The sequence below is a fragment of the Dasypus novemcinctus genome, chromosome X, assembly GCF_030445035.2.
Source record: "Dasypus novemcinctus isolate mDasNov1 chromosome X, mDasNov1.1.hap2, whole genome shotgun sequence".
NCBI lineage: Eukaryota > Metazoa > Chordata > Mammalia > Cingulata > Dasypodidae > Dasypus > Dasypus novemcinctus.
Genome location: NC_080704.1, coordinates 178,722,418 through 178,747,691, shown reverse-complemented (window position 1 = coordinate 178,747,691; position 25,274 = coordinate 178,722,418). Strand labels below are relative to the sequence as shown.

The following is a 25,274-nucleotide window of genomic DNA, read 5'->3' as shown; positions in this document are numbered from 1 at the left end:
CTGCCAGCTCCAAGCTCTGTTGAACCCCTCCAGGGAATTTTTTTTTCAGATACTGAGGGCTGAAACTGGTATCTCATATGTGGGAAGCTGGTGTTCAACCACTGAGCCACATCAGCTTCCCTGAGTTGGTTTCTTTGTTTGTTTGCTTCGTTTTTTCAGGAGGCACTGGGAACCAAACCCGGGATGGGAGGTGGGGGCTCAACCACTTGAGCCACATCTGCTCCCCCTCCAGGTAATTTTTAATGTTTGATACTGTGGTATTTGACAGGGCTAGGCCCCATCCCTAGCCCCCATAAGAGCCACAACTTGCAGAAGCTGCAAGTTTATTATCGAGCTGCCCCATTGTGGAAGTGCGACCAGCATTTACTCAGAAGGAGCCATGTCCCATGACGTGGAACAGTCCCCCAGGCAGAGCCCATGTGTTAGGCATTAGAAAATCACCATCTTACAACCCTCAGTGTAATTGTTGATGATGCAGGCAAGGCTCATGGCTGGATGCTAAAACCATCAGATGAAAGAGGGTTGGGTGTCCACGGCCCAGTCTTCTCCTCCACCTCCTCTCTGATTACTGATGTTCCTCAAGGCTCAGTCCTCTCCCCCTTGGCCTGCCACACTCACTGGGAGGCCACTTCATCCGTCCTCGCAGCTTCTAGACCTGCTTCCCACAGAGAACCCCCAAATGTCGGTGACGGGGGCTCTTTCCAGAACACTGCGGCTGGGCGAAGGTGAAATACGCGTGCTGCGAGGAAGGGCTCAGAACGAGCCAGGACCTGCCACCGAATGGCACCTGCTCTCCCTTTTGAGGTCCCCACCATATATGCTGAAGTGTCCAGCCCAGAGTTTCCAACCCACATGCCCAACTGCCCCGCGGCCAGCTCCCCAGCCACCCTTTCAACCCAACGAAGCCACACCCGGCCCTCTGGATCTCTGCCCTCTTTCCCAGGCTCCCCATTTTGGCTACCATGGCCCCCAGCAGAAAGCCTGAAAAGACCCCTCTCTCTTTACGCCCCTCACCTCCACAGCCGGCCACTGCCCCCTACCTGTCCAGACCCCTTCCCAAATACACTGGCAGAGGTGCCTTTGCGTCTCCACTGGGGCAACTCTCCCAAGCACCTGGCCACCGGCCTCTGTCCCTCCTGAGCTGGGAGGCGCTGGTGCAAGTGGCTCAGTGACCATCTCTAGGACCTGTCTCTTCAACTGGCTAACGGGGGCAGCGAAGGCCTGCTGGAGGATGGGAATGGCACCCTGGAAACCCTCGGCAAGAGGCCCGATCTCCCAGCCTCCCTGACGCTGCCTCCTTCCCTGCCTCCAGGGCCGGCCGGATCCTACCTTCTGCGTGTCAGTCCTGCATAGCGGACAGTTGCAGTTTGGGACCCAGCTTCCCAGCTGCTGTTCGGCCCTGCCCCTGCCTCCCTTGTGTAGCCCTGGGAGGCTCCCCCTCCCAGCTCCAGGGGGCAGGCCCTGACGGGGAGTTAGCACTGCCCACCTCCCACCCCAACCTCGGCCACAATGACTGCACCCATGACCAGTTCTGACCAAGGAGACGAGAGCATTTATTTGCTGGGGTCATCTGGAAAAAAAGCTACACTCCGGGGAGAGAAGCTGCTGTGAACAAGGAAGTGTGGGGTCCGCAGGCAGCCGCAATTGATCCGAAGAGGGAGCAGCCAAGGACGAAGCAGATACTTATTGCCAAATGCGAGGGTGGGAAGAAACTGGCGGTCTGGCGAAACGGTTCATTCGCTGCAACGCCCTTGGACTTGGCAGCTTTGTCAGCTGAGGAATTGCCTTCGATTATATAACCCCCGTTTCCTCGATGGTTACACCAGTTACTCAAGACCACGAGAAGCCTTGCTAATATAGTTAGTTCCCTTTTCATAAAAATAAAACGGCAAGCTACATCTCCCGACTCCAGGCAAGTGCAAGCACCGGCAGGCTGCCCAAGGGCCATGCCAGCCCTCCCGCGCTGCCGGCTTCGCCCTGCTACTGTGTAGTCCCGGCTGCCGGGTCTCTGCCCGGCTTTGCCCCACGAGGCCCAGGCAGGAGGGCCTCGGACAGGGGCCCCCAATCGGACCAGGTCCCACCGGAGGCAGAGGGCAGGCTGGCCGAGGAGAGGGGCTGGGGCAGCATCCTCCTGGCGCGTGGCCTCCTTCCAGCCTCTACTGCCCTGGGGTGCTTAGATCACCTCCAGCACCTGCAGACAGGGCCGGCCGAGGGAGAGCTGGACTGGCATCGCCTAGGCCCCACTTCTGGCCACCAACCTCTCCCTGTCCCCTGGTGGCACCAGGGCGCCTCTCCAGGGAAGGACGGGCATGGAAAGTGACAGCCCTCTCTGCACGGGGGACCGTGTCCATCGCCCGGGCTGGGGGGGCGAGTCCTCACTCTGGCACGGTCTTCCCAGGTGGCCTTATGCAATGTGCCCGTCACCCTCTCAGGCAAGCACCCCCTTCCAGGAGAAGACAGGCAGAGGGAGTGCCCCAGGGAAGAGCTGTGCCTTGGAAGGTGGGGCGCCCCAGCTCGGGCCCCCCTTGGCCAGCACTTCCGTCTAGGGCTCAGTTTGTTTGCTGAATCCAAGGGGGAAAGGGTGCTACAGAGCCCCCCCCCCAACCTGATGGGGGGAGAAGGAAAGATGGACTGAGATGGGACGGGCAGTCGACAGCCGGGGGCCAGCATGGCACAGGGACATGCCCACAGTCCCCCGGCCTATGTCCCCTCCGTTGAGGGCACACTGGCTGCGGCAGCTCCAAGGAGGCCCCGTGGCCGGCTGTCCCGGGACGGAGCCCCGCGCTGGAGCCACATGGCGCCTGAGGGCAGGAGCGCGCCCGGGACAGTGGCTTCCCCTTGCAGGCCTGGGAGGAGCCACGCAAGGACTCGTGGGCAGCCCATCCCGGGGAACCCTCCCAAGCAGCCACTGGCTCGTTCTCACCCTGAGGAACTCGGAGGAGCGGGCTGGACCCCGAGCCCGGCTCCCGTGTTCGTGGCGACGAGGCTTTCTTGTCTCGCCTCTCCTGAGGGGTCCAGGAGCGAAGCCAGGTCAAGTGCTTGGAGCACTGCCCGGCCTCGGGCAAGAGCCGGGGACACGCTGCCCACGATGACTATTACGAGCCAAGTAGCAACCTGAGAACACATTTAATGCATCCCAGCTCCGGCTCCTCCCATGCGCCGAGGCTCCTATTTGGAGAGCCCCTTCTCCAGAGGCTCGGTCACTTCGGGGTGCAGGAAGCGGCCAGCCAGGCGCTCAATGTCATCCAGCGTCAGGCGGCTCAGGGACCTCTCGTAATCCTGAAGGGAGAGGGCCGGAGGGGACTCAGGGGGACGGAGACAGGGCCGGGCGCAGCTGGGACGCGAGCGGCGGCGGAGGGTGGGGCTGGTGGCGCTAGGCCGTCCTCACCCGCTGGAGCTGCTCCAGGACCCTGCTGGCATCCGCTGCGCTGAAGTGACGGCCTAAGATTTTGGAGATCAGCTGCCAGGCGGCGGGGGGCGGGGGCGGGGCCGGGGTCTCGGCCAGTCTGCGCGCGGTGTCCGCTTCCAGTAACACCTTCTCCAGCGGCTTGACCACTAGGTTGAGCTTGGAATTGGGCCCGATGCTGTAATCGGAGAGGCGCTTCCCATCTGCCAGAGCGAAACGGGACGGCGGGCCTCACCTCTGCCCCCCGGGAAGGGCTGCCCGGCCCCGACTGCGCGCGCCAGGGGCCCCGCCGCCTCGCGCCGGGGGATCCCGCGGCGTCCCCGCGGGCCGAGCGGCCCTCGGCGCCAGGCACCGGCCGCCCGCCCCGCCGCACAGCCGCCGTCCCGGGCCGGGTCGCTGCGGCCCCGGGCGCGGCCTCGACACCCGGTCCCCGACTTCCTGCGGGGCTCCCCGGGCGTCTCCGCCGCGGTTACCTGCCAGGGCCTTGCCCTTGAACAGCAGCCGCTGCTGGCGCACAGGGACGTTCAGCTTCTCGGAGACCAGGTGCTTCAGCGTGGCCACCGGCTCGTCCTCCGACACCTGGGCCGGCCCGCGGGCGGGGGACAGGGGAGGCAGGGGACAGGGGAGGCAGGGGCTGAGCCCGCGGGCCCTGGGGACGGCGGCCGCCGCGGCCCGCCCGGTCCCCCCGCACCCCGGGGCCGGCGCCCGGCCCTGCCCCGCTCCCGGCCCCGCGCCCCGCTACCTGCAGGCTGCACTCGCGGCCCTGGAGCGCCTTCACCGTCAGCTGCATGGCGGCCGCGGCGTCCACTGCGGCCCGCGCGCCCCGCCGCCGCCGCCACCGCGGGAGCGCGCCCGCCCCGCCCCCGGGGAGGAGCCCGGGGTGCCCCGCCCCGGCGCCCCCAGTCTGCCCGGCGTCGCTGCTGCCCGGCCCGGGCGGGCCCCGCCGCCCCGCTGCTGTCTGCCCTCCTCCTCCTCCCCGGTCTGGCCGCGGACAACCGCCCTGGGCCGGCGAGCAGGCCGGGTCGCGGGGCCCCGGCCCTCCTCCTCCCCGCCTCCCTTCTAGAGCCTGGCTGCGGGAAAGAGCGCGAGGTGCCCGAAAACTCCCCCCCCCCCCCCCCCCCCCGGCCTGAGCCGAGCCTCGGCGGCCCGATTCGGCGGCACCTGCGCCAAGGCCACCGCCTCGCGCCCGCCGGTCCCCCACCCTGGCCCACACCTTCCCAGCCCCCGAGCCCCAGAGGGCAGAGACCGAAAGGGACCCGAGGTGGCTTCTCTCTTTTATTGAAATATAGTTTCTGGGCAGTGCCCACCTACCGAACTCAGCATGGCCTCTTTGGCACCGAAAGCTGGAGAATAAAAAAATCAGTAAAAAAAATAAGCCTGGATTTTTTTTTTTTTTTTTTTTTTTTGAGTGCATAGTGCATCAGAACTAAAGGCCTTTGGTACACGAGAACTGTGGGGGGAGGGGGGCGTGGGGCTCCGGGCGGCAGAAGCTTGGCCCTGGGGGCGGGGCTCAGGGCACCGGGAACAGGCTGCTGTAGATGAAGTGGCCGATGACCACCGCCAGCATCTCCGAGGTGCCGCTCAGCGCCACGATGAAGGGGGCCTGGGAGGCGTAGTCGGCCTGCAGGCGGCGGAAGGACAGCTGCAGCACGGCCAAGGCCAGCAGGCTGTTCTGCACCCCGACCTCGATGCTGACCGTCCGCCGCTGGGCCTCGGGCAGCTTCAGGCACCGGGCCAGGCAGTAGCCCACCAGGAGGCCCGCCAGGGGCACCGTGAGGCCCGCCAGCACGATGGGGACGCGGACGCCCACCAGGATGAAGATGCCCATGTGGTAGGCCAGGAAGAGGCCGCCCACCAGGAGCACGAAGCTGAAGGGCTTGATGACGTGCAGCAGCAGCTGGGAGAACTTGGGCAGCTTGCACTTGATGGCCACGCCCGCCGCGATGGGGATGGCGATGAAGAGCAGCGTCCCCAGGATCTTGGAGATGGGCATGTGGAGCGTCTCGTGGCTGCTGAGCAGGTGGCTGTAGATGGCGGAGGACAGGGGCAGCAAGCCGGTGGCGGCCACCGTCGAGATGAAGGTCATCGAGATGGCCAGGGTGACGTCCCCTCCGAGGAGGAGGCTGAAGAGGTAGCCGCCCCCGCCACCGGGCGACGAGCAGGTGATGATCAGGCCCAGCGCCAGGGCCTTGGGCAGCATGAAGGCCTTGGCCACCAGGAAGGCGTAGAAGGGCATGACCAGGAACTGGCCCAGCAGGCCCAGCAGCATGGGCTGGGGGCTGTGCAGCAGCCCCTTCAGCACCTCCAGCTCCACCTTGCACCCGAACGAGCACTTGTTGACGAAGACGAGCGGCAGGAGCAGGTAAAGGATGGGGTTCTCCGAGAAGTGGCCCAGGTCGGCGCCGAGGCCGGCGGGGGCGTCTTCCGCCGGGGACACCCTGATGCGGAAGTCTCGCCGCTCCTCGAGCAGCACGGGCCGGCCCCCCCGCAGGTCCAGGAGCTGGATGTGCAGCGGGGCCAGCCCCGCCAGGCCCGAGCGCACACTCACCACGAAGCCGCGCCCGCCGCCCCAGTGGAAGGCACTCACGTTCTTGATGGCCAGCACCTCGGGGTCCAGGGAGGTGACCCTGAGCGTGGGGCCGGGCCTCGTCCTGGGGCTCCAGCCCGGGTAGTGGCTGGAGATCACGACGACGCCCTCGCTCTCCTCGGGGAACTCGAACTCGGTCACAGAGCCGTCCCCGATGTTCAGGTAGTGGGCCCCCGCTGGCGGCCCGTGGGGGCCAGGAGCCGGGCCGAGGCTGGCGCTGGCCGTGCCGCGGATCCCCCCGGGCAGGCTAACCAGCAGCAGGGCAGCCCCGAGCATGGCTAGGGGGCCCGTGCTGCCACACTGCGCTGCCGGACGCCCCCGGCAGCTGCCCCTGCCCCTCCCGAACACCATGGCGTCTCCCAGGCCCCCGCAGCTTAGGAGAGTGGGCCGGCTGGTGCCGGCAGCTCGTCCCGAGGAGGGCCCATGGGCGAGCCCGGGCCTGTGCTGCCTCCCTTGACAGTGTGCTCTCCCTGAGGAAAGAAGGGACACAGAGAGGAGGCCAGTGAGGCGAGCAGCGGCCAGCCTCTGAGCCTCCCTGGGGACCGGCAGCTTGGGGACCTGCCAGCCCACTGCCCCTCGGCCCTGAGCCCGTGACTGCAAGGCCAGGGCCTGGAGCACCCTTTGGCTGCCCCCTCTCCAGGGGGCACCTACGGATAGGCATTCTGTTCAGCCTGCCGGTCCCCACAGATTTTTCTGGCCTTGCGCACCACACTGACGGTACCGAGGCGTCTTGAGTCAGAGGGGTTCAGGGTGGTCACCCCAGTCCCGTCCCCGCTCGCACTAAGCCACAGGCACAGCCTGCCTGTCCCCCACCAGCTTCAAGGCACAGCTCCAGGGGGCCACAGCGATCCCATGACCCAGATGAAATCTCTGAAAGGCCTCCTGGGGGTGACAGGGCGACCTGCCTGATGACAACTCAGGGTGCTGCTGGGAATCCCTGGTCGGGCCAGACCCGGGGACCTTCGACCAGCAGGCTGGGGCGTTTGAGGCCAGCAAAGCCGTGTGGGCCGTGGGTGGCCACCAGGCCGAAAGCCCTCTGGGGCCTTGTCTACCAGAGGAACGCAGCGGGGGAAGGTGCTGGCCCAACTACCTGGCTGCCCTCCCTGCCGACTGTCATGAGAGCAGGTCCCCCTTCCCCAGGGAAGTTGCTGGAAGGAGCAGCAGGACTGGATCAAATAGGGCCACGTGCCTGCTGGGGACTTCTTCGGTCCTAGCTCCCACTCCTGTGGCAGTGCCAGAACTGGAGCTCCTGAAGCTGCAACATCGTATCCGTGAGGCTCTGCTCAGAAGCGGGGAGACTCCCACTCCCTACATGTCCCCACTGCAGCCGCCAGTGTGCCTATGTGTGTGTGTCACTCACGGTGGGGTCGGGAGGAGGGCACTCATGGGGAAAGGAGCAGGTTTTCCTCCTCCCCCTCTTTCTTGTCACATCACCTGCTGGATCTGGGGCAACCAGGATGGGGACACCGCGGTTTCATGACATTGCTCTCGGTTGCCTCACACCTTGCAGAGTCACAGTCATGGACGAGCCACCTGTTTCTCAGGTTCCTATCAGTCTTTGGCCCTGATCTCCAAGCCCAGCCGGGAAGCGGGGACAGGGGGTGGGGGGCAGGTCAAGCAGAAGGCTGGCCCCTGGAAGAGCTTCCCCTGACGCCAAGCCTCTGGTGGGTTTGGAGTTTCCGTCACCTACGCTGGAGGCCTTGCTGGAGCCCTGTGTTTCACGGCGGGGGAGGGATGCAGGGAAATCAGAGGTGGGGATGAGAAGCCAAGTGGAGGGGACTCTGATGGCAAAGATAAAGGCACCCTGGACGGAAGCCACCAGGGTGGTGCGCAACCACTTCAGAAAGGAGAGGCGGCTGTCTTCCCACTCCAGCCGGCCGCTCTAAGTCACTGCTCAGACCCCAGAGCACTTCTGCCGGATGAGCCGGGCGAGTTGGGCCAGGCCGCCCCCAAGGAAGGTGGAGACGGTCCGGCCCCTGCGGCGGCTTGCGCCCCTCCTCACCCCCCCGGCCGGGCTGTCAGTGTTGGGGGCTCGTGACATCGAGGGTGTATCGCTTTCCCCGGGCAGAGCCGCCAACCGGCGAGGCGGGGGTGGGGGCAGGAGGGAGCGCGGGGTCCAGGGAGCCCTCGCCCCGGGACCCAGAGCTGCGCCAGGCCTCTCGAGGGCGCAGCGGCCGGCCCGGCCGGGGCTGCCGGAGCGGGGTCGGGGCCAGAGGCGGCCTCCCGCCCGCTCCTTCCCCGGCCCGGAGGGTCTCACCTGTCGCGGCGGCGGAGCTCGGCGCCAGCGCCCGCCGGGACTGCCGGACGCCTGAGAGCTTAGCCGCCGGCGCCCCGCCCCGCCCGGCTCCGACGCCCCGCCCCCGGCCCCGCCCCGCCCGCAACGGGCCAATCAGCGCTCGCGTCCGGGGTGGGTTCCGACCGGATGTGACGTTTCTGGGCGTGGCGAGGAGGGCGGGCCGGCCTGGGAGCGTCTCGGGGTGCGACGGATAGTTCGAGGGCGCGGCTGTTGGCCCGCTCTGGGAAGGGCCCCCCCGCGTCGGGCCCCCCGTCAGCCCCCCAAAACGCTGCGCCTTTTGTGACGGGGAGACCCAGGGTTAGACGCCAGCAGGGCTTGGGAAACTCGCGACCGCTGCTTGGGGCGCGGCAGCAGCGGCCGCGGTGGGCCCGGGGGGAGGGTTTCGGCGACGTGCCCGCTCCGAGTGCCCAGCCCTGGGGCCGGAGGGCCAAATGGGTCCCCCCCCCCAGATCCCGGGGCCCAGGCTTCATGCCGACTTTCACCTCTCTTCGTCCCACTCTTTGTCTAGCGCCTATTTTCCTAACGTGGAACATTAAATGGGCTCCGACGAATTGTCCGCCTTCCAAACTCTTTGGCGGGCCAGCAGGGTCCAGAGGCTTCACGGAAAGGAATGGAAGAAACAGATGGCATGAGGATGGGAACAAAGGTGGTGGGAGGGCGGAGAGAGGGTGCTGGAAGACAGAGAGCAAGTTCAGAGCCAGTCGGGTATTTATATTTTCCCCAAAGGCTGCTGGGGCAGCTGGAACCAGGCGGCACACACGTCAACAGCCACCCACTGTTCTGAAAGAACCTCTTGTCACTGCTGTGCCAAGTGGTCCCCAAAATGGGCCACACTTGTCCCCCGGAAGGTGCACAACAGGCGTTGTTGTAAATGTGCAGAGGAGATAAAGGAATCTCTCAAGTTTTACTTCATCCTGTAAAAAAAAAATTTTTTTCTGTGGGTTTATTAAAAAAAGCATTCAAAAGATACAGGGGTCCCATAGGCCATCTGTGATGAACACCTTGCTCAAAAGTTATTTTTTCTGTGTGTTTTTTTAAAGTTCAAGTTAGCACAGGCATGTGATAAGTGTATAAATAAATAGACACATGGGGGGTGCATGCTCTAAGGGGTTTGCTTTATATGGGTGATCAAAAGCCTTCGGAGGCGGCGGGTCCACCTGTTCTTTACCTGGGAGAGCCAATGAGGTGTAAACCATTCGTGTGCTCTTGGTGTCCTGGAATGTTCGTCCTGTTCCCCAGAAATGGGCTTGAGGGTTCCTGACAGAAGCAGGTAGTGCTAAGAGCTGGCACAGGTCGGTGAGAGGGCTGAGCATGGCACACGCTGCAGCTGAAGACTGCAGTTTGGAAAATGGCAGTGGGGGTGGCGCTTGGAGGAGGGGTAAATCGGGCCAGGGGAGCAGGAGGATGGGTCAGTGGCAGTGCCTGTGCCCGCGAGACAAACCATGTGGCCGGGGGAGGAAATCCGAAGAGAGGGGTCCTTCGTGGAGGAAAGCTGAGCTTTCTTATTCAAACCGCTCACGTTGTGGAGTCAGCCTCCTGAAGTCCGTGGGGCTCAGCGGGCCCCAGCCCCCTGGGAGTGACCAATTCCAGTTGCCTTGTGCCAGGGCTCAAGGCGAGCCAATGCACAGTCAGAAGACTGCTCCCCAGGACTGTCAATCACTTCAGCCTGCCCTGCAAAGCTGGCGGGAGGTCTGACGTGACCTCTGGAGGAAAAGGGAACGGCTAGATTAAAAGCGAGGGGATGTTTGTAGTTAGTTTAGGGCATTCGTGTTTCCCCGGAAGGGCGCTGCAAATTAAGCCAGCTGTCTGGTTTCAAACGAGAAGTCATCTGGACAGAGAGAACAGATGGAACAAATGATAGCGGGAACCAAAACAACCTAAATGTACTTTAGGACTCAGCTGGGAGACCTGCCACTGTATTATGTCACGGGGTCCTGCTCTCTCAGCATCAGCCTCCAGGGAGATCATGGGTATCTGCTGTGCAAGCATAATGATAGGAGGCATGTGGTATTTATAGTGACAGCTGTCATTTTTGCCTGCCCAGGATCAGTTTTCCTTGGGGAAACCATCCATCCTCCACTCCCTGGACATATGGTTTGCATGGGGATGATCCCAGCCCTGGCCCCTGGGGAGGGCACATGCCCGGGTCCAGCCAATCAGAGCCATGAGGATGGATGCAAGGATAAATTCATAATCCAATCTGGACCGATGCGAGTTAGTCTAGGGGCCTGGGCTGGAACTCTTGGGGGGTGGGGTGGGGTGGGAGTGGAAGCTCTCTTTTTTGTTGGCCTTGCTGAACTGACACCTCTGTTCTCAGTCCTCCCTACCTGGGGGAAGACAGCGAGTTTGAAAGTGAAGCCAATACAAGGCAAAGCCGAGCCGCGAGATGGAAAAAGCCCACATCCCACGGGCAGGGTTGGAAGTTAGAACGAGGCCTGAGCTTTCTGGTCCGTTCCAGGAAACAGTACCCTCCCCCTCCTTTGGTTTTGCTTATGCCAGTCAGAGTTGGGCTTTCTGACACTTGTAACTGACCTTGTCCTGACTCCCAAGAGGTGGTAGGCTTGGGGAAAGCGTGGCACCCTGGCAAAGGAGGACTGCAGGACATGCAAAGCTATACGTTGGCTTTGCAAAGGCAGGCAAGCTGTGCTCCACCCCGCTGCCGGCTTCCTGGCCTGTGCCGGCCTGGCACTCCCATCTTCATGTGACTTTGGCAACCCCTGTGGAAGGCCCAGATATCTGAGGAGCTAGGGGGCCAGTCTGAGGGTGGGGACAGGGCTGGGCAGCCGTTTGAGAATGACTAAGGCACTCTGCTCAGGCCCTCGGCTTATTGTGAGGCTCCTGCCCCTTAGTGCTGATTTGATATAGTTAGGAGCTAGTTTCTGCAGAGAAGGACTTATTACAGGGAATTGGGTGCTTAGAAAACTGTCGGAAGACCGGGCCCTAGGCTTAGCTTCCGGGAATAACTCCCAGAAAAACACCATAGAATTGACTTGCCAAGGGAGCTGCTTGCATCCCCCCCATCAGCTGGCTCCAAGCACACAGCACCCCAGCTACAGTCTGTGCCAAAAAATGAAAAAGAAAAGAAGGGATGGCCCCTGCTCTGCCTCTTGACTCTCTTGAGGTTCGCGACTGCACCCCAGGACCTTTACTACTGCTGCTGCGGAAAAGCCAAGCACCTTCCCGGCCACGTTCACCAGCAGCAGCACCCGAAGCCCGACCCCACCTCCTTTTCCCCTTTCAAATGTGCCTGGCAGATGTCACACGGCCATACCTTAATGACAAGGGATGCTGGGAAATGTAGTTTGGGGATTCTAGTCGGGCAACCACCGAAAGGGGACAGGAGGGCAGCCATACCTGACAGATACCCACTCCACATAGCCCTCTAATGGAGATGGAGGTGGACAAACAGCAGGCTGTCTGTCCAGGGTGGGTGTTTTTGGCCAGGATAGTCTGGTAGATGGAACTCTGGGAGGCCCCCCCGGGGCCGTCTGGCTCAGTCCCCCTCTGTAGCTTCTAACGTTTGGGGAGTAAGGGAACTGAGTGAAATGGGGAAGTTCCGGAAACGGCAGCGGTTGTTCCAGAAGGGCGGCAGGGTATAAGGCCAGCCTGGCAGCACGGACCTTCCGTGACGCTCGGTTTCCTGTGGGGTGGGCCATGAGCCTGGTGGAGTTCCCCCTGGAACTCTCCTGAGTTCGCCTGTCCGGAGGAAATAATGAGTGTACCTACTTCCTGGGGCGGTTGTGAGGACTATGTGGGCGGCCCGTGCGTAACTGAAGATCTGACAGCAGAAAGAAGCCCGGGCTGGGTGAGGGTTGGGGTGCAGCTCAAACCACAGTGGCCGCAGGTGAGGTGGACCTCTGAGGCAGCCCGGACGGGGTGCTCTGGCGTTCTCTGCTTCTGTAGAGAACGTTTGGTTTTTCCCTTAAAAAGAAGTTCACAAAATGAAGACGTGTGAAGGGCTGGCCCGTGCCAGCACCGGGGCAGCGTCAGCGTCTGTAACAGCCATCGCCTGGACCAGCGCTTCCGGGCCCTTCCTCACTTCTCTTTCTCGACGTTTCGAAAGCGCTGGCATCACCCCTCGCTTCCTCCGGTGGGAATCTCCTCCTCGGCCAGCCCCGTGCCTCTAACCTGTCTTCTGCCTGCTCCTTGGGTGCTTTTCTCTCTCGAGGCTTTCTCCTCATGCCGCACGGCCCTGTACCCACAAACACCCGCAAGTCCGAGGCTCTGAAACCCAGAGGACTTGAGAGCCCATCGCCCCCTGCCTTGGCCACCTCGAGGATGTGTGACTGGCGCCTCGAATTGATGTGGCTCCTCCCAAACTCAAGGGCTCCTCAAACCTGTCCCCACCCCCCCCTGCCCCGGGAAGCCCAATTAGCCTTTTCCCTCCTTTGGCCCTGTGTGTGACGATCCAGCCAGACTCCTGATCGGTTCTCGCTGGCTCTCACTCCTAAGCCTTTGGTCCCACCAGTGGGTGCTGAATGAGGCCAAATCCTTAACACCCCACTAGATCCATTTGCCCAGGCCCCCTGGCATTGTAAGCTCTTCCCCCACAAGCCTGGGCTGGCAGCGAGGGAGGAGGTACTTCCTGCGGCCTCGCAGGGCAGAACCACAAGGTGCCAGCGTGCCAGCGGAGGGGCTACTTTGTCCCATGGGGAGTGACATCCAGCCAGTGGGGTCTGTCGGCAGGAGCCCCGGAGATGAAGGCCGTCCACTAAGGCTTTGGGGGCAGGGCGGCTTGAGCTTCGGGGTGCTTTCCCTCCCCCCCTCCACTCCCCCGACAATGCCACCCGTGAATGCGCTCTGTCCCATTTGGGTCCATTGATTTATTAAAAGGGCATCTAGAAAGCGGGCCCCTGACCAACGGCAGGAGCTGCCACCCGCCACGCTAGGGGACTGTGATCAGGTGCCAGGTGCCTCGCTGCCCCTGCCAGCCTGGCGCTGTGGATGTGGCGGCCAGGTGCGACTCCCCGGAAGCAGGCCCCCCCGGAAGAGGGCTGCCCCACGGGGCAGTGGGCGGCGTGGGGGCCGGTGAGCAGGTGAAGCAGCACCACCCTCCCGGCACGGCAGGAGGGGCGAGCCCTGAGGGTGCCTCAGCCACCGGTGAATCAGGCAGGAGGTGGCGGCCCACGGGGCAGAAACCTGTCCCACGGAGAGGCAAAGGGCAGGCTGGGGCTGACCCTGGGGAGCAGCTTGGGGCAGTGGAGAACACTGGGCACCCGGGCCGGTCCCTGCAGCCCCCGCCACCTCGAGGCCCCCTGCTCCAGTCCACCTCGGAGCCCCCGCGTGCCGCCGCGAGAGGGCCGCTTGGCCGGGGGTGGGCGCCGAGGCCCCCGGCCCGCGCCGCCCGGCCTGCGTCCCCGGGGCCGGCGCCTCCCATGCCCGCTCGTCCGGCTCGGCCGCCCGCTAGCTGGCCATGGTCCTTCGCGGGATGCAGCCCTCCATCTCCAGCGCCTCGGGCCAGCCTTCGTACTTATTGGTGTGCTTGCTGTTCTTCACGTGCTGTGCGGGGCGGGGCGGGGCCAGGCGGCCTGGCTTATTTCCCCTCCCGCGGGCCCGCCCCAGGCAGGGGAGGGCAGGGGCGCCCGTGTGTCCCCCCTCGCCTGGCCCGCAGGGCCTTGCGGGAGGAGCGGGGGCAGTGTGGGGCAGCCGGGGCTGGTGGGGAGAACGGGGCGGCGGGGTTAGGGACGCTGGGAGGGAGGGAGGGGTCTGAGTCGTCCACCTGGTCCACGTGCAAGCGGTGACAGTTAAAGGCCTTTCGGGGTGACAGGCACACAGGCCCAGGGAAGGTCAGCGTCCCCATGCAGACGGCCCGGGGCCACCCAGGGTGGGGGTGATGGGCCAGGCCCCCCTGCCTGTCAGCCCAGGGCCCCTCCAAGGAGGCCCCGGCTCAGGGCCCTGCTAAGGGAGGCTAAGCAGAGCGAGCAGAGGGGGTCTCAAAGGGGACCGGGCTGGGGGGGCGGCTGGAAGGCGGGAGGGGAGGGGGCAGGCCTTCCCCTCGTACCTGCTCAAAAGGGCTCTTGTCCTGCACGCCCTTAGCCCCCACGAACACCCAGCTGTCCCGGAAGGCCAGCTCCTTGGCATTGCGGCTGCCCAGCTCGCCGAACAGCTTCCGGGTCTCCTCGTTCAGCCTGCCGCGAGGGGGGAGAGGCGTGAGCCGTGGCCGTGGCGGGCGAGGGCGGGCCGGCCTCGGGTGGCACTCACTTGGTAGCCGGGTCGTCGTAGGAGGCCACGAACACCAAGGTGCCCTCGTGCAGCGGCCGGATGAACTTCAGCAGATCGTTGACATCTGGGGGCGGGGACGACAGGGCCCCATGGAACGGGGAGCCCTAGACACCCCCTAACCCCTGCGGTCCAAACAAAAGGCAACTGGAGGAGGGCTCGGCCCTGCCCTGCTGAGGGAGAGCAGGGGCCGAGCGGGCACGGGAAGCCAGGGCTGCCCCACGGCCACCGCCAATCTCAAGGGCAAGCCCCCTCCTGGCCTTTCCCCACCCCTCGGACAGGCCGAGACGCCCCCCGCCACCGCATGAGACAGACGGCGTTCCAGAGAGAAATGCCCAGCCACCTGGCTGCACAGTCACAAAGCAGAGTGTCCGAGGCCGTCACTCACCTCCCGCCCACATGTCAAAGGCCTTGGCCTCGATGAGCTCACCGCTGACTCCTGGGGGAGGGAGGGGGGCATCTTGCTGGGCCAGCCCCCGGTGGCACCGTGGCTCTGCCGCTTCAGCTGCCAGGCAGCCCCTGGGTGCAGCCCCTCCGGAAGCTTCTCAGACTTGCCCCATTTTCATGCCCACCATGCCCCTTGTTCTAACAGATGCTGCCCATCCAAAGCCACGGAGCCTCTGCCTGGCATTTGAGGCCGTCCAGATGCTCTTCGTGAAGCCCCCTCCAGCCCCCCTGCCTTCTAGTGCTTTCCGCCTACCACATTTTTGCTCATCGAATCGCTTCTCCTGAGGCATCTGCAGTTCACACAGACCCCATCCCAGGCCTCCCTGGCTGTTCCCAGAGGGGAGCGGAGGCCAGGGCCAATACCCAGAAGCCTCCTGGGGGGGAGAGGGTGGCAGGTCCCGGCACAGCGCCCCACTTCCCTCTCTTTCCAGAGCTCTGACCCACCATTCACCAGGGCGATGTTCAGCCCGCGGCCCACGTTGTCCTTGACGCTGCTCATGAGCCTGAGAGACAGAAAGGAGGCCGTCCCCGTGGCGCGCCCGTCCCCTGCTCTCCCTGGCCACCACCCGCAGCCTTCGCAGACTCGGCCGCCCAGCCCCGCTCCCTCTCCTTGCTTTCCATTCCCAAGGCTCTCACATCTTGTCCTCGAGGCAGATCTTGGGCCCGATCACGTTGGCAGCCCCGCTGACCATGCGGAAGGCCAGGTGCTCCTCGGGACACGGCTGGGGCAGCCCGCACTTGTACTTCTTGGCCCGTGGCTCTGGGCACAGACAGCAGCTGTGACCCACAGCCCGCCCTGGGGGCTCTGCAAGCCCTGCGAGCAGGTCAGGACCCTCCCACAGGGGGCGACAGGAAACCCAGAGCAGAGGGCGAGGCGGGGCGAGGACCCGGCTCAAGCCATAGCGAGGGGCTGGCCTTGGCGTGAAGTGACAGGGACCCCGAGAAGGCTCTTCTGGCTACTGGTGGGAGCGGAGGAAGGACAGGGGGATGGGCCAGGGCGATCCTCAGCAAGGAGGAACCCCTGAGGGGACGCAGCCTGTGCTGGGGAGGCTGGGCAGGTGGACCGGGGAGCGCTGCGGGGGAGGCTGCTCTCGCGGTTTCGGGAGGGGTGGGGTGACGAGGCTCCTCCTCAGTGAGTTCCTGAGCAGGTGGCTGGGATGGCTGGAAATGCAGGGGGCCTGGGGGTAGAGGTGTCACCACGGCAGTGTGTGGGGTGGGCACAGGGAGAAGCAGGGAGGTGCCAGGAGCCTTACCTGCAGTCACTGAGTTCTCGGGGCCTGTGGGTACAGAGAATTGTTTCAGTTAGGACGAAGGTCTTCCGGGGCCCGCAGCAGGGCAGCCTGGCCTTACTCCGTGGAGGGGAAGGCCGAAGGGTTAGTCAGGCTCAGGGGCCAGAGGCGAAGCTAGGCTGACCTTGGCACGGTCCCTGGTTAATTCTAAACGACGTTAAGATGAATATCTCCCTGCTTCAGGGAAATGGTAAGTTAGAATTGCACACAGCGCTCAGGTGAAGAGCCACTGATAGCAACGTGTGGCTCCCTGTCCCCCTCTCAGGGCCCGGCAGAAAGCCTGAAGCAAGAAACCAGGGCACCACCCCCAGTCCCCCTGCTCCTCATTTTCACTCTATTAACTCTAACTGGACACAGAATTCTAAACAGCATGGGTACTGGAATGGTAAAATATGGATTCTAAATAGATTGTGAAAAGTTCAGTATATATTTGGTAATCCCTAGAGCAACCAGTAAAAAAAAAAGTACTGTTCAAAGAGATATACTCAAAAGCACTGTAAGTTAATTATAATGGAATATTAAAAACTGTTAAAAAATAAAATGGTAGACCTAATTCATTAAACATAAATGGTCTAAATACACCAATTAAGAGACAGAGACTGTCAGGTTGGATTAAAAAAGAAAACGACCATGACCCAAATATATATTGTCTATAAGAAATTAAACCACTCATATATTCTTCAGTGGGTGAATGGGTAAATGGTGATACAGCCATACAAGAGAGTATTGCTCAACAATAGAAAAGAATAATCTATTATATATACCCAAACTTGAATGATTCTCAAAGAGACATTATTCTGAATGAAGGTAACCCACTAATTCTTTCACATGGTAGAATGAAAAGCAAAAACTACAGGGATGGAGAACAGATAAGTGGTTGCCAGGGATTAGGGGTGGAGAGGAGGATATGACTGTAAAGGGATAGCAAAAAGGAGATTTTCAGGGTAATAGAACTATACTATATTCTGATTATGGTGGTGGTCACACAAATATATGTGTTAATTCACTGAATTTTATACCAAGAGGAAAAAAAGATCGATTTTGGTTTATGACCGTTTAAAGAATACATTTATATAAGACTACCCATCACCATATGTGGATCTTATTTGGATCACAATAAAAAAATTGTGTAAAATATTTTTGACATTTGTGAGATAATTGGAAATTTGAACACTGCACATTTAACGATATTAAGGAATTACTCGGTTTAGGTGTGGTTATGTCTTTTAAATCCTTATCTTTTGTAAATATATATAAATATGGAAAAATTTTTATTGATAAAATTGAAAAGAAAAAGCAGTACATCAGTGAAGGAGCACTGATAACAAGGGGTAGAGTCCCCTCCCCATCTCTGAGCCTGGTGGAAAGCCCCTCTGCCCCTTGCTCTGATCCTGCTCAAACTGGGCACAGAATTCTAATTAGCATGGGCACTGGCTCTCCCAGCTAGGATGACTGGGTGGTAGGGGGAAGGCCGTGACTGACACCAGGAGACAGACTGATGGCAGCTAGAGGGGGCCTGCCAGGCCACCCCCCACCCCGGGCCTCAGCCAACAGACCTGGTTGTCTGCCTTGGTGATATCTATAGTAGGGCAAGAAAGAGTCACACACTCACTGGCAAAGAGTTGCTGGATGCGTGGAAAGCCACTGCCAGGCCCGCCCAGGAGGATGCTGACTACGATCCAGGTGAGGCCTGCGGTGACAATGAGGGCCAGGATCCGGAGGGGGCCTGGGGGCAGGAGAGAGATGCCGGTGAGCTCCCAAGTCCCCTTACGAACCTATCTCCCCTTCTGCTTGGGGAGAAGGGACCACAGGGCTGGCAAGTGGGCACCTGCCATCATCCACCAGGTCAAAGGGGCAGATTCAAGCTCCGGGCGTTCAAACCCCAGGGCTTCTCAGCTCGACTTTCTCTGGCAGGTTTGGAAAGGTCTTTCAGAACTCACTGCCCACGAGGAGCTCCAGGCGTCACCCAGGACGCTTCTCAACCTCCTGCCACTGAGACGCCGGATCTACTTGCCTCTGCCTCCCGCATCCTACCTTCTTTCCTCCTTTTAACACTAGCCCCTCCACTCGCTGTGAGCTGGGGCCCACACTTGCCTCCCTCCTCAGATTTCTTATAATATTGAGCATTCTCTCTAGCTTGCTGTTTTCCCTGAATTCCCAACATCTCCCATCTTTAAAAAGCAAAAAAAGAAATACAGAAAAAGAAAGCTCTCCTTCAAAACTGCATCACCATCCAGCTCTTGACCTCAGTCCCCTGCGTCCCTTGTCCTGTCCCACCCCCCCAACCCCCCCCCAAGGTCATTTACACTCGCTCTTGCCACGGGCCCACCTCCCACTCTTTCCATTCAGGCCGTGGCCCCCTCGCGCCACCAAAACAGCTTATGGCCAAGGCCAGCTCTGCCCTTCCTGGCATTCCCACCCAGGGGTGCTGGTCAGGTCTCTCAGTCCTTGGCCTCTAGGGGGCCCCGGCCCACCTGCTGGCTTCCAGGCCACCACCCTCTTCGAACCGGTTTCTCTAGACCCTCCTTTTTCTCCTCGGTTAGCTTGTCCTCCTGTACCCTCCCCTTAAAGGCTGGACTTCCTCAGGCTTCTGTCCCTGGCTGCCTTCTCCTCCGTACCCACACACTTTTACACAAATTAATTAATTTTAAAAAATATGATTTTTCCCCCCATTCTCCTTTGAGGTCTCGTATTAACCTCTGTGTAGCAGTGACTCCCAATTTTCTAGCTCCAGCCCTGACCTCTCTTGACCCCGCGCCCTTCTAGCTGCTCCCTGTTAGTCACCTCTGCTCCCGTAACTCTGTAACTCCACAAGCTTAGCCCGCCTGAACTTGAATCCTGGAGTTGGGCTCTCTGCGCCTCCCCCTCCGCACCACCTGGTCCTGGCAAGGCATCTTCATCTGAATCATTCCAGCCGCAAACAGGGCTGTCACCAGGTTGGTATCCCACCCCACAGCGACTTGGGTCAGTGTCACTTCTAAGACCCCTCCCCTCGGCCTCCCCTTCCCTCGGGGCCCAGCCCCCACCCTCTGGATCCCAAACAATGGCCGATTGTCCCAGTTGGGAGAAATTGGCTATCCCAACGGTCATGTCCCAGCTGGGCGAACTGAAGTCTTGCGAGGGGAAAGGACTGGCTCAAGGTCACAGAAGGAGGGTTTGAAGAGGCCTTGGGTTGCAAACCCCAAACTAGTGGTGCTCCTGGGCCCCTCCGCAGGCAGCCTGGGTCCCCCCACCCGTGCCGGGGAAGCCACCCACCTGCCAACCTCATGTCCACTTCGCCCGCTGAGTTGGGGCTGCGGGCAGGTGTACGGTCTGCGCACGGTGAGCTCTGGGGGCGCCGAAGTGGATGGGCCGGTTCGGGTGTGGCCAGGGGCGGCTGCTGGGTGAGGGGAGCGGCCGGGGCTCGGCCTGGCTAATCCCTCCCGCCCCAGCACCAACCCGCGCGCCTCCTCGGGGGACGCGGGGAGGAGCCTGGCCACGAGGGGCCTCGGCAAGCCGGCGCCTCCGGATCGCGCCCGGGGCCTGGGAGGAGAGAGTGGCTCTCCCGGCCGCGGGACCCTCCCCTGGGAGGCGCCGGCCTCGGGCCCCGCCGCCCCCTCCGCCCCGGGAGGGCCCACCCGGCGACTTGCCTGGCCGTGCGGCGACGCGGGGGCCGCGGGAGCCGCGTGGGGCCCGGCGCCCCACGCCACGGGCGAGGGATGCGAGGGTGACGCCGGCGCGGCTGGCAATGGCGGCCCGGCCACCCCCGGGGAGGGGCCGCCTCTGGCTCCGCCTCCGCCCCGGTCCCCGGCCCGCAGCCCGCGCCGCCGGGGCTACCGAGGGGGAGGAACCCCGGGGGGCCCCGCCCCCGCCCCGCCCCCGCCCGGCGGCCGTGCGGCCTCTGGAGTGCGAGCGCGTGGGGCCCGGCCTCCCGGGCCTGGCAAGAGGTGGCCGGGTCTGGGGCCATCCCAGGGTCCTCGGGAGTTCCGGGTTTCTACTAGAGAGCTCTGGGGACTAGCAAGGGAAGAAACTGTAGCACTGATCTGGTGACAGGGGCCACAGAGTTGCCGAGGGCAGGGAGAGGGAAGAAGAGATGGGATGTGGGGGCATTTTCGGGACTTGGAGTTGTCCTGAATGATGTTGCAGGGACAGATGCTGGACGTGATATATCCTGCCATGACCCACTGAATGGACTGCGGGAGAGTGTAAACTACAATGTAAACTAGAATCCATGCGGTGCAGCAGTGCTCCAGGATGTATTCACCAAATGCAATGAATGTGCCACGAGGATGAACGAATTTGGTAATGTGGGAGGAGGGGGAAAGGTGGGGAGTGGGGTATATAGGAGCCTCTTACATTTTCGAAGGTAATATTTTGTATAATCTATGTATCTTTAAAAATTTTTCCATCTATAAAATAAAAAAAGAAATTGTTGTCCGGGTGGCGCAGGTGTGCTTTAGAAAGGCGCAAGGTGCAATGAGCAGAGAGGGGGACCCCAGGAGGTGGAGCCCGCCCGCCTGGCCCCTGGGGGCCTGTCCTTCCTGCTGCTAGAGTGTCCAGGCCTGTCATGTCCTCCTGTCCACCGGGGACGGATGGGCCTTCTCACTCTCCAGACGTGGGGACGCCCCAGCCTGACCTCGGGGCCCGCCTTAGGACAGAGGAGAGAGGACGGTGGGGGGTGGGCGCCGCCGTCGGGGAGCGGCCGCGGCTGCCACCACAAACACGACTGGACCTGGCGGCCTCCCGGGCCCCGCAGAGGGCGCGGAGCCCTCCTGTTCTACGTGGTTCTGCGTTCACGCACCGCCCCCCCTTTCCCCGCCTGCGCCCCAAGCGGCCTCCCGCTGCCCGAGCGTCACCCACCTCTGCCCTGACAGGCCGGCCCTGTCTGGCCCATCTCCCTCTGGGCCTCAGGAGGGACCCCCTTGGGCGGCTACCTGCCATCAAAGCCCGGGTCGAGCTCCCCTCCTCTCAGGAGGGCGGCCCTGCCCACCGCCCCAAGAACCCAGGCTCCGGCCCCACTGCACCCGGAGAGCCCCCATGTCAGCCGGACCCCGTCTTCCTGGACACATCTGTGCCCTTTGACCCCATGATGCCACACATGGAAACCCCTTTGGGGACAAATCCAAAACGCAGAAAAGGATCAGAGAGCCTGGAAGTGCTGGAGTGCAGGTTAGAGTCCAGTAGCTTCTACCACTCCCTCATTCTCCCTAAGAGGTGTTTTTTTTCCCCCCAAAACCAAAATTGATACTTTATTATACATTTTTAAATTGCAGACCTCCAGGTGAGTATCAATAGACACACACAGTCACTAATCTCAGTACTTAGCTTCAAAAATCTCTTAAGGGAATTTTCCAGCTCACCCCCACAGGCCAACTTGGATATACTGAAACACTGAAGTCTTCTGGCTTTGGTCACCGTATCAAAGTGCTGTTACAAGTAGACTATTTCTTACCAGAGATTTTTTGCTGGATCAGAACATAGGGTGAGCGTGCCACAATGTTGGGGATGTTGTTGGTGTGGGAGGAGTGGGGTGGGGGGATGGCAGGTATACGGGAACCTCATGTTTTTTATAATGTAACCTTTTTTGTGATGTATCTTCAAAAAAATACAACTACAAAAGTGATGGGGCGGAGTGGGGTGTGGGTTATATGGGAACCTCTTATGTTTCTTTTTAATGTAACATTCTATGTGATCTATTAACTTTAATTAAAAAAACAAACAGAATAAGGCTGGGAAGTGGACTTGGCCCAGTGGTTAGGGCGGCTGCCTACCACATGGGAGGTCCACGGTTCAAACCCCAGGCCTCCTTGACCCGTGTGGAGCTGTCCCATGCGCAGTGCTGATGCGCACAAGGAGTGCTGTGCCACGCAGGGGTGTCCCCCGCGTAGGGAAGCCCCACGCGCAAGGAGTGCGCCCCGTAAGGAGAGCTGCGCAGCTCAAAAAAGTTCAGCCTGCCCAGGAATGGTGCCGCACACATGGAGAGCTGACACAGCAAGATGACACAATTAAAAGAAACACAGATTCCCAGTGCCACTGACAAGAATACAAGTGGACACAGAAAACCACACAGCAAATGAACAAAGAGAGAGAGCAGACAACTGGGGGGGGGGGGGGCGGAATGGGGAGAGAAATAAAATTTTAAAAAAATCTTTAAAACAACAACAAAAAAGAATAAGGCTGGGGCGTAGAGAGCTCTGGGCATGGTTAAATACGAATTTGTGTCCCTCCTGTCCTGCAAGTAATCTGCGGGTGTCATCAGGGCTGACCACAGACTCTGGGTGGAAGATAATGCTGACCATTTGCCAAACTCTTGCATGTTGGTGATCTTTCCTCCCAAAGTTTGCTGCTGCGGAGCCCAGTGGAGGCGGGGGGCCGCTCCCAGGCTGGTAATTCTTAGAGGACCACGTGTTTACCTGGTGCTCAGAGCAGGCCTTCAGGAACCTTTGTTTAATGAGTCCCCCAGAGGGCCCAGGGGCAAAGCCACCTTCCCTCCAGGGGCGCTACAAGTTGATTGGCCAGTGGCCTGGGATTCAGTTCCCAGGTTGTCTGACTTGCCGATGGCCTTGCGCAAGTCCCTTACCGTCTCTGGGGCTGTTTTTCGCTGCAGACACGGGAAGGATTTGACTTCCCTCCCCAGCCCTTTTTGCTCTCTTCTTCTTGCCGGGGGTCTGGCCCGTGCGGGCGGTAGAACACATGCCCCCTGACCCAGGTCCAGCTTTTCTGGTTGGGGAGGATGCCACTGTTTGTCATTCCAGGTCCCTCACGGCTCAGCCCTCGTGAGATGGGAAGGGGATCCTAGACTAGGTGTCTAGAAGGCTGCCCCGGGTGTTATTCTGGAAGGGCAAGTCCAGAATCCACACACGCGTCAGGAAATCCAGGAGCGGCCCCTGCCTAGGAGAAGGCCTAAGGGATGGAACTAAGAGAGCGGGCTGCAGCCTCAACCCGAGAGAATGCCACCAAGAGAGGATGTTTCAGTGTCCAGGTACCCTGGACAAAAGGATGGCAGGACTTTGTGAGGCCTGAGACGGGGAGAAAGGAAGTGGGGGCAGAAGTGAAAGATAAAAAGCAAGTTTCGGAAAACGGACCTGGCCCAGTGGTTAGGGCTTCCGCCTACCACATGGGAGGTCCGCGGTTCAAACCCCGGGCCTCCTTGACCCGTGTGCAGCTGGCCCATGCGCAGTGCTGATGCGCGCAGGGAGTGCCCTGCCACGCAGGGGTGTCCCCCGTGTAGGGGAGCCCCACGCACAAGGAGTGTGCCCCATAAGGAGAGCTGCCCAGCATTAAAGAAAGTGCAGCCTGCCCAGGAATGGCGCCGCCCACACGGAGAGCTGACACAGCAAGATGACGCAACAAAAAGAAACACATTCCAGGTGCTGCTGACAAGAATAGAAGCGGACACAGAAGCACACATAGTGAATGGACACAGAGAGCAGACAACTGGGGGGAAGGGGAGAGAAATTAAAAAAAAGCAAGTTTCAGGAGGACAGGCACTGGATGAGAACATAGATGCAGAAAGAAGCACTCACAAAATGCCGCTAGCTGTTTACATGTCCTTTTCTGGGTATAGGCACATGCTTAAAAGACTTTGGGAAGGGTACACGCTAAACTCAAAGGAGCAGTGGGTGAGCTTAAGCAACAGGAATCCATTGTCTCAGTTCTAGAAGTCGGATTCAAGGTGTCAGCAAGGTCAGGCTTCATCTGATGTTTGTAGGGTTCCAGATGAAGCCTGACCTTGTGGGTGGCATGACACATTCTCTGTCTTGTCACATGGCTTCCTCTTCCTCTCTCTCTACCCGACTCCTCTTAGCTGTGTCCAAATTTCTTCTAAGAAGGACACAAGTCACATTAGACGAGGACTCCACACTAATCCAGCTGGGCCTCTTCTTACCTTATGCCATTGTAGCAGTTTGGTACTGTTTAGGAATTCCAAAAAAAGATATTGGATTATATTTGTAGACTGGTCTGTTCCTCTGGGCATATTAAACTGTATTAGATTCAGAGGTTTCATGTTTACTGGATTAAATTATGGCCAGGGCTTTGATGGGGCCACGTCAGTAGGACATTGAGTCCCTGCCCCCTTGGTGGATGGGGACTGACAAAGAGAATGACCCGGCAGAGGAGAGAGTTGGCGTTTTAATGCTGGAGCCCTGGGAAGCACACAGAGAAGCAGATACATGAGGAAAGAGACAAGGTTCCGTTAGTCATGGCAGAGGCCCCGGGAACAGAATGAGCCTGATAATCTACGGCTGACCTTATGAAGAGAGCAGAGCAGCTGAACCTGGAAAGAAACAAGCCCCAGGAAGAGAGAGAAGCCTTCTGTCGGCCTACAGCTGAGACCAGAAGTTGGGCCCACGGAGCCCTAGGAGGAAGAGGAAGGCTGAACCCTGCAGACGCCGGCAGCCATGTTGCTCCAAACTGTGGCAACAGACTTTGGTGAGGGAAGTAACTTACACTTGATGGCCTTGTGACTGTAAGCTTCTACCCCAAATAAATACCCTTTATAAAAGCCAACAGATTCCTGGCACTTTGCATCAGCATCCCTTTGGCTGACTAATACAGAATTTGGTTCCTAAGAGTGGGGAAGGGCTTTTGCAATAACCTAAATGCTGGAAAGGTTTTGTACATGGGTAAGGGGTATTTTTTGGAGGAATGGTGAGATGCTTGATGGAAAAGGCCTACAGTGCTTTGAAGAGACTATTTGTAGGAATATGGACGCTGAAGAGACTTTTTATGAGGCCTTAGAAGTAAATGATGAAACTATTATTGGAAACTGGAGGAATGGTGGTCTGTGTTTTAAAATCACAGAGACCTTAGCAAGATTTACTCCTGATGTTTTATGGAAGGCAGAATTTGAAAATGGTGAGCCTGAGCATTTAGCTGAAGCGCTTTCCAATGTAAACTTGGAGAATGTGGCTTGGCTTCTCCTTGCAGCTTATAGTAAAATGCTAGACAAGACAAAGAAGCTGAGACCTGAATTGCTGGGTACAAGGAAACCAGAAACTGATTCCGGAAATTCCAAGCCTCCGGAAATCAAGACCCCAGACGATAGTG

The 25,274-nt window shown here is 60.4% G+C and overlaps 3 protein-coding genes across 7 annotated transcripts; all 3 read right to left on the bottom strand.

Moving 5' to 3' along the window:
* Positions 1 to 1,529: 1,529 nt before the first annotated feature.
* On the bottom strand, positions 1,530 to 4,294 carry UBL4A (ubiquitin like 4A). Its single transcript, XM_058291060.2, has 4 exons — positions 4,149 to 4,294; positions 3,880 to 3,985; positions 3,389 to 3,609; positions 1,530 to 3,279 (listed from the first exon to the last, which is right to left on the bottom strand). Exons 1-4 carry the CDS (start codon positions 4,194 to 4,196, stop codon positions 3,169 to 3,171), a joined length of 486 nt encoding a protein of 161 aa, XP_058147043.1. The 5' UTR covers positions 4,197 to 4,294; the 3' UTR covers positions 1,530 to 3,168.
* Positions 4,295 to 4,668: 374 nt separating this feature from the next.
* On the bottom strand, positions 4,669 to 8,342 carry SLC10A3 (solute carrier family 10 member 3). 2 transcript variants are annotated; one of them, XM_071213329.1, is made up of 3 exons: positions 8,251 to 8,311; positions 7,084 to 7,248; positions 4,669 to 6,463 (listed from the first exon to the last, which is right to left on the bottom strand). In XM_071213329.1, exon 3 carries the CDS (start codon positions 6,342 to 6,344, stop codon positions 4,917 to 4,919), a length of 1,428 nt encoding a protein of 475 aa, XP_071069430.1. In that variant the 5' UTR covers positions 6,345 to 6,463; positions 7,084 to 7,248; positions 8,251 to 8,311; the 3' UTR covers positions 4,669 to 4,916. The 2 variants fall into 2 exon arrangements, with proteins under 2 accessions (XP_071069430.1, XP_058147236.1); XM_058291253.2 differs by lacking the exon at positions 7,084 to 7,248 and having other exon boundaries at positions 8,251 to 8,342.
* A 4,750-nt stretch (positions 8,343 to 13,092) lies between these two features.
* On the bottom strand, positions 13,093 to 20,009 carry FAM3A (FAM3 metabolism regulating signaling molecule A). Of its 4 annotated transcripts, none has more exons than XM_004482864.5 (10): positions 19,874 to 20,009; positions 19,500 to 19,572; positions 17,857 to 17,970; positions 16,209 to 16,232; positions 15,592 to 15,715; positions 15,400 to 15,458; positions 14,897 to 14,947; positions 14,491 to 14,575; positions 14,291 to 14,417; positions 13,093 to 13,788 (listed from the first exon to the last, which is right to left on the bottom strand). In XM_004482864.5, the coding sequence occupies exons 2-10, from the start codon at positions 19,510 to 19,512 to the stop codon at positions 13,693 to 13,695; spliced, it is 693 nt and encodes a 230-aa protein (XP_004482921.1). In that variant the 5' UTR covers positions 19,513 to 19,572; positions 19,874 to 20,009; the 3' UTR covers positions 13,093 to 13,692. The 4 variants fall into 4 exon arrangements, with proteins under 4 accessions (XP_004482921.1, XP_058147494.1, XP_058147495.1 ...); XM_058291511.2 differs by having other exon boundaries at positions 19,500 to 19,623; positions 19,874 to 19,999; XM_058291512.2 differs by having other exon boundaries at positions 19,500 to 19,620; positions 19,874 to 19,980.
* Positions 20,010 to 25,274: the final 5,265 nt, after the last annotated feature.

Excerpts from the sequence above, each read along its gene's own strand:
- UBL4A (XM_058291060.2), bottom strand. The coding sequence starts at position 4,196 with ATGCAGCTGACGGTGAAGGCGCTCCAGGGCCGCGAGTGCAGCCTGCAG. Across the intron at positions 3,610-3,879 it reads CAAGGGCAAGGCCCTGGCAG|ATGGGAAGCGCCTCTCCGAT; the intron begins GTAACCGCGGCG and ends TCGCTCTGGCAG. Across the intron at positions 3,280-3,388 it reads TCCTGGAGCAGCTCCAGCGG|GATTACGAGAGGTCCCTGAG; the intron begins GTGAGGACGGCC and ends CTCTCCCTTCAG.
- SLC10A3 (XM_058291253.2), bottom strand. The coding sequence starts at position 6,344 with ATGGTGTTCGGGAGGGGCAGGGGCAGCTGCCGGGGGCGTCCGGCAGCG.
- FAM3A (XM_004482864.5), bottom strand. Across the intron at positions 15,459-15,591 it reads ATCTGCCTCGAGGACAAGAT|GCTCATGAGCAGCGTCAAGG; the intron begins GTGAGAGCCTTG and ends TCTGTCTCTCAG. Across the intron at positions 14,576-14,896 it reads CTTTGACATGTGGGCGGGAG|ATGTCAACGATCTGCTGAAG; the intron begins GTGAGTGACGGC and ends CCCCGCCCCCAG.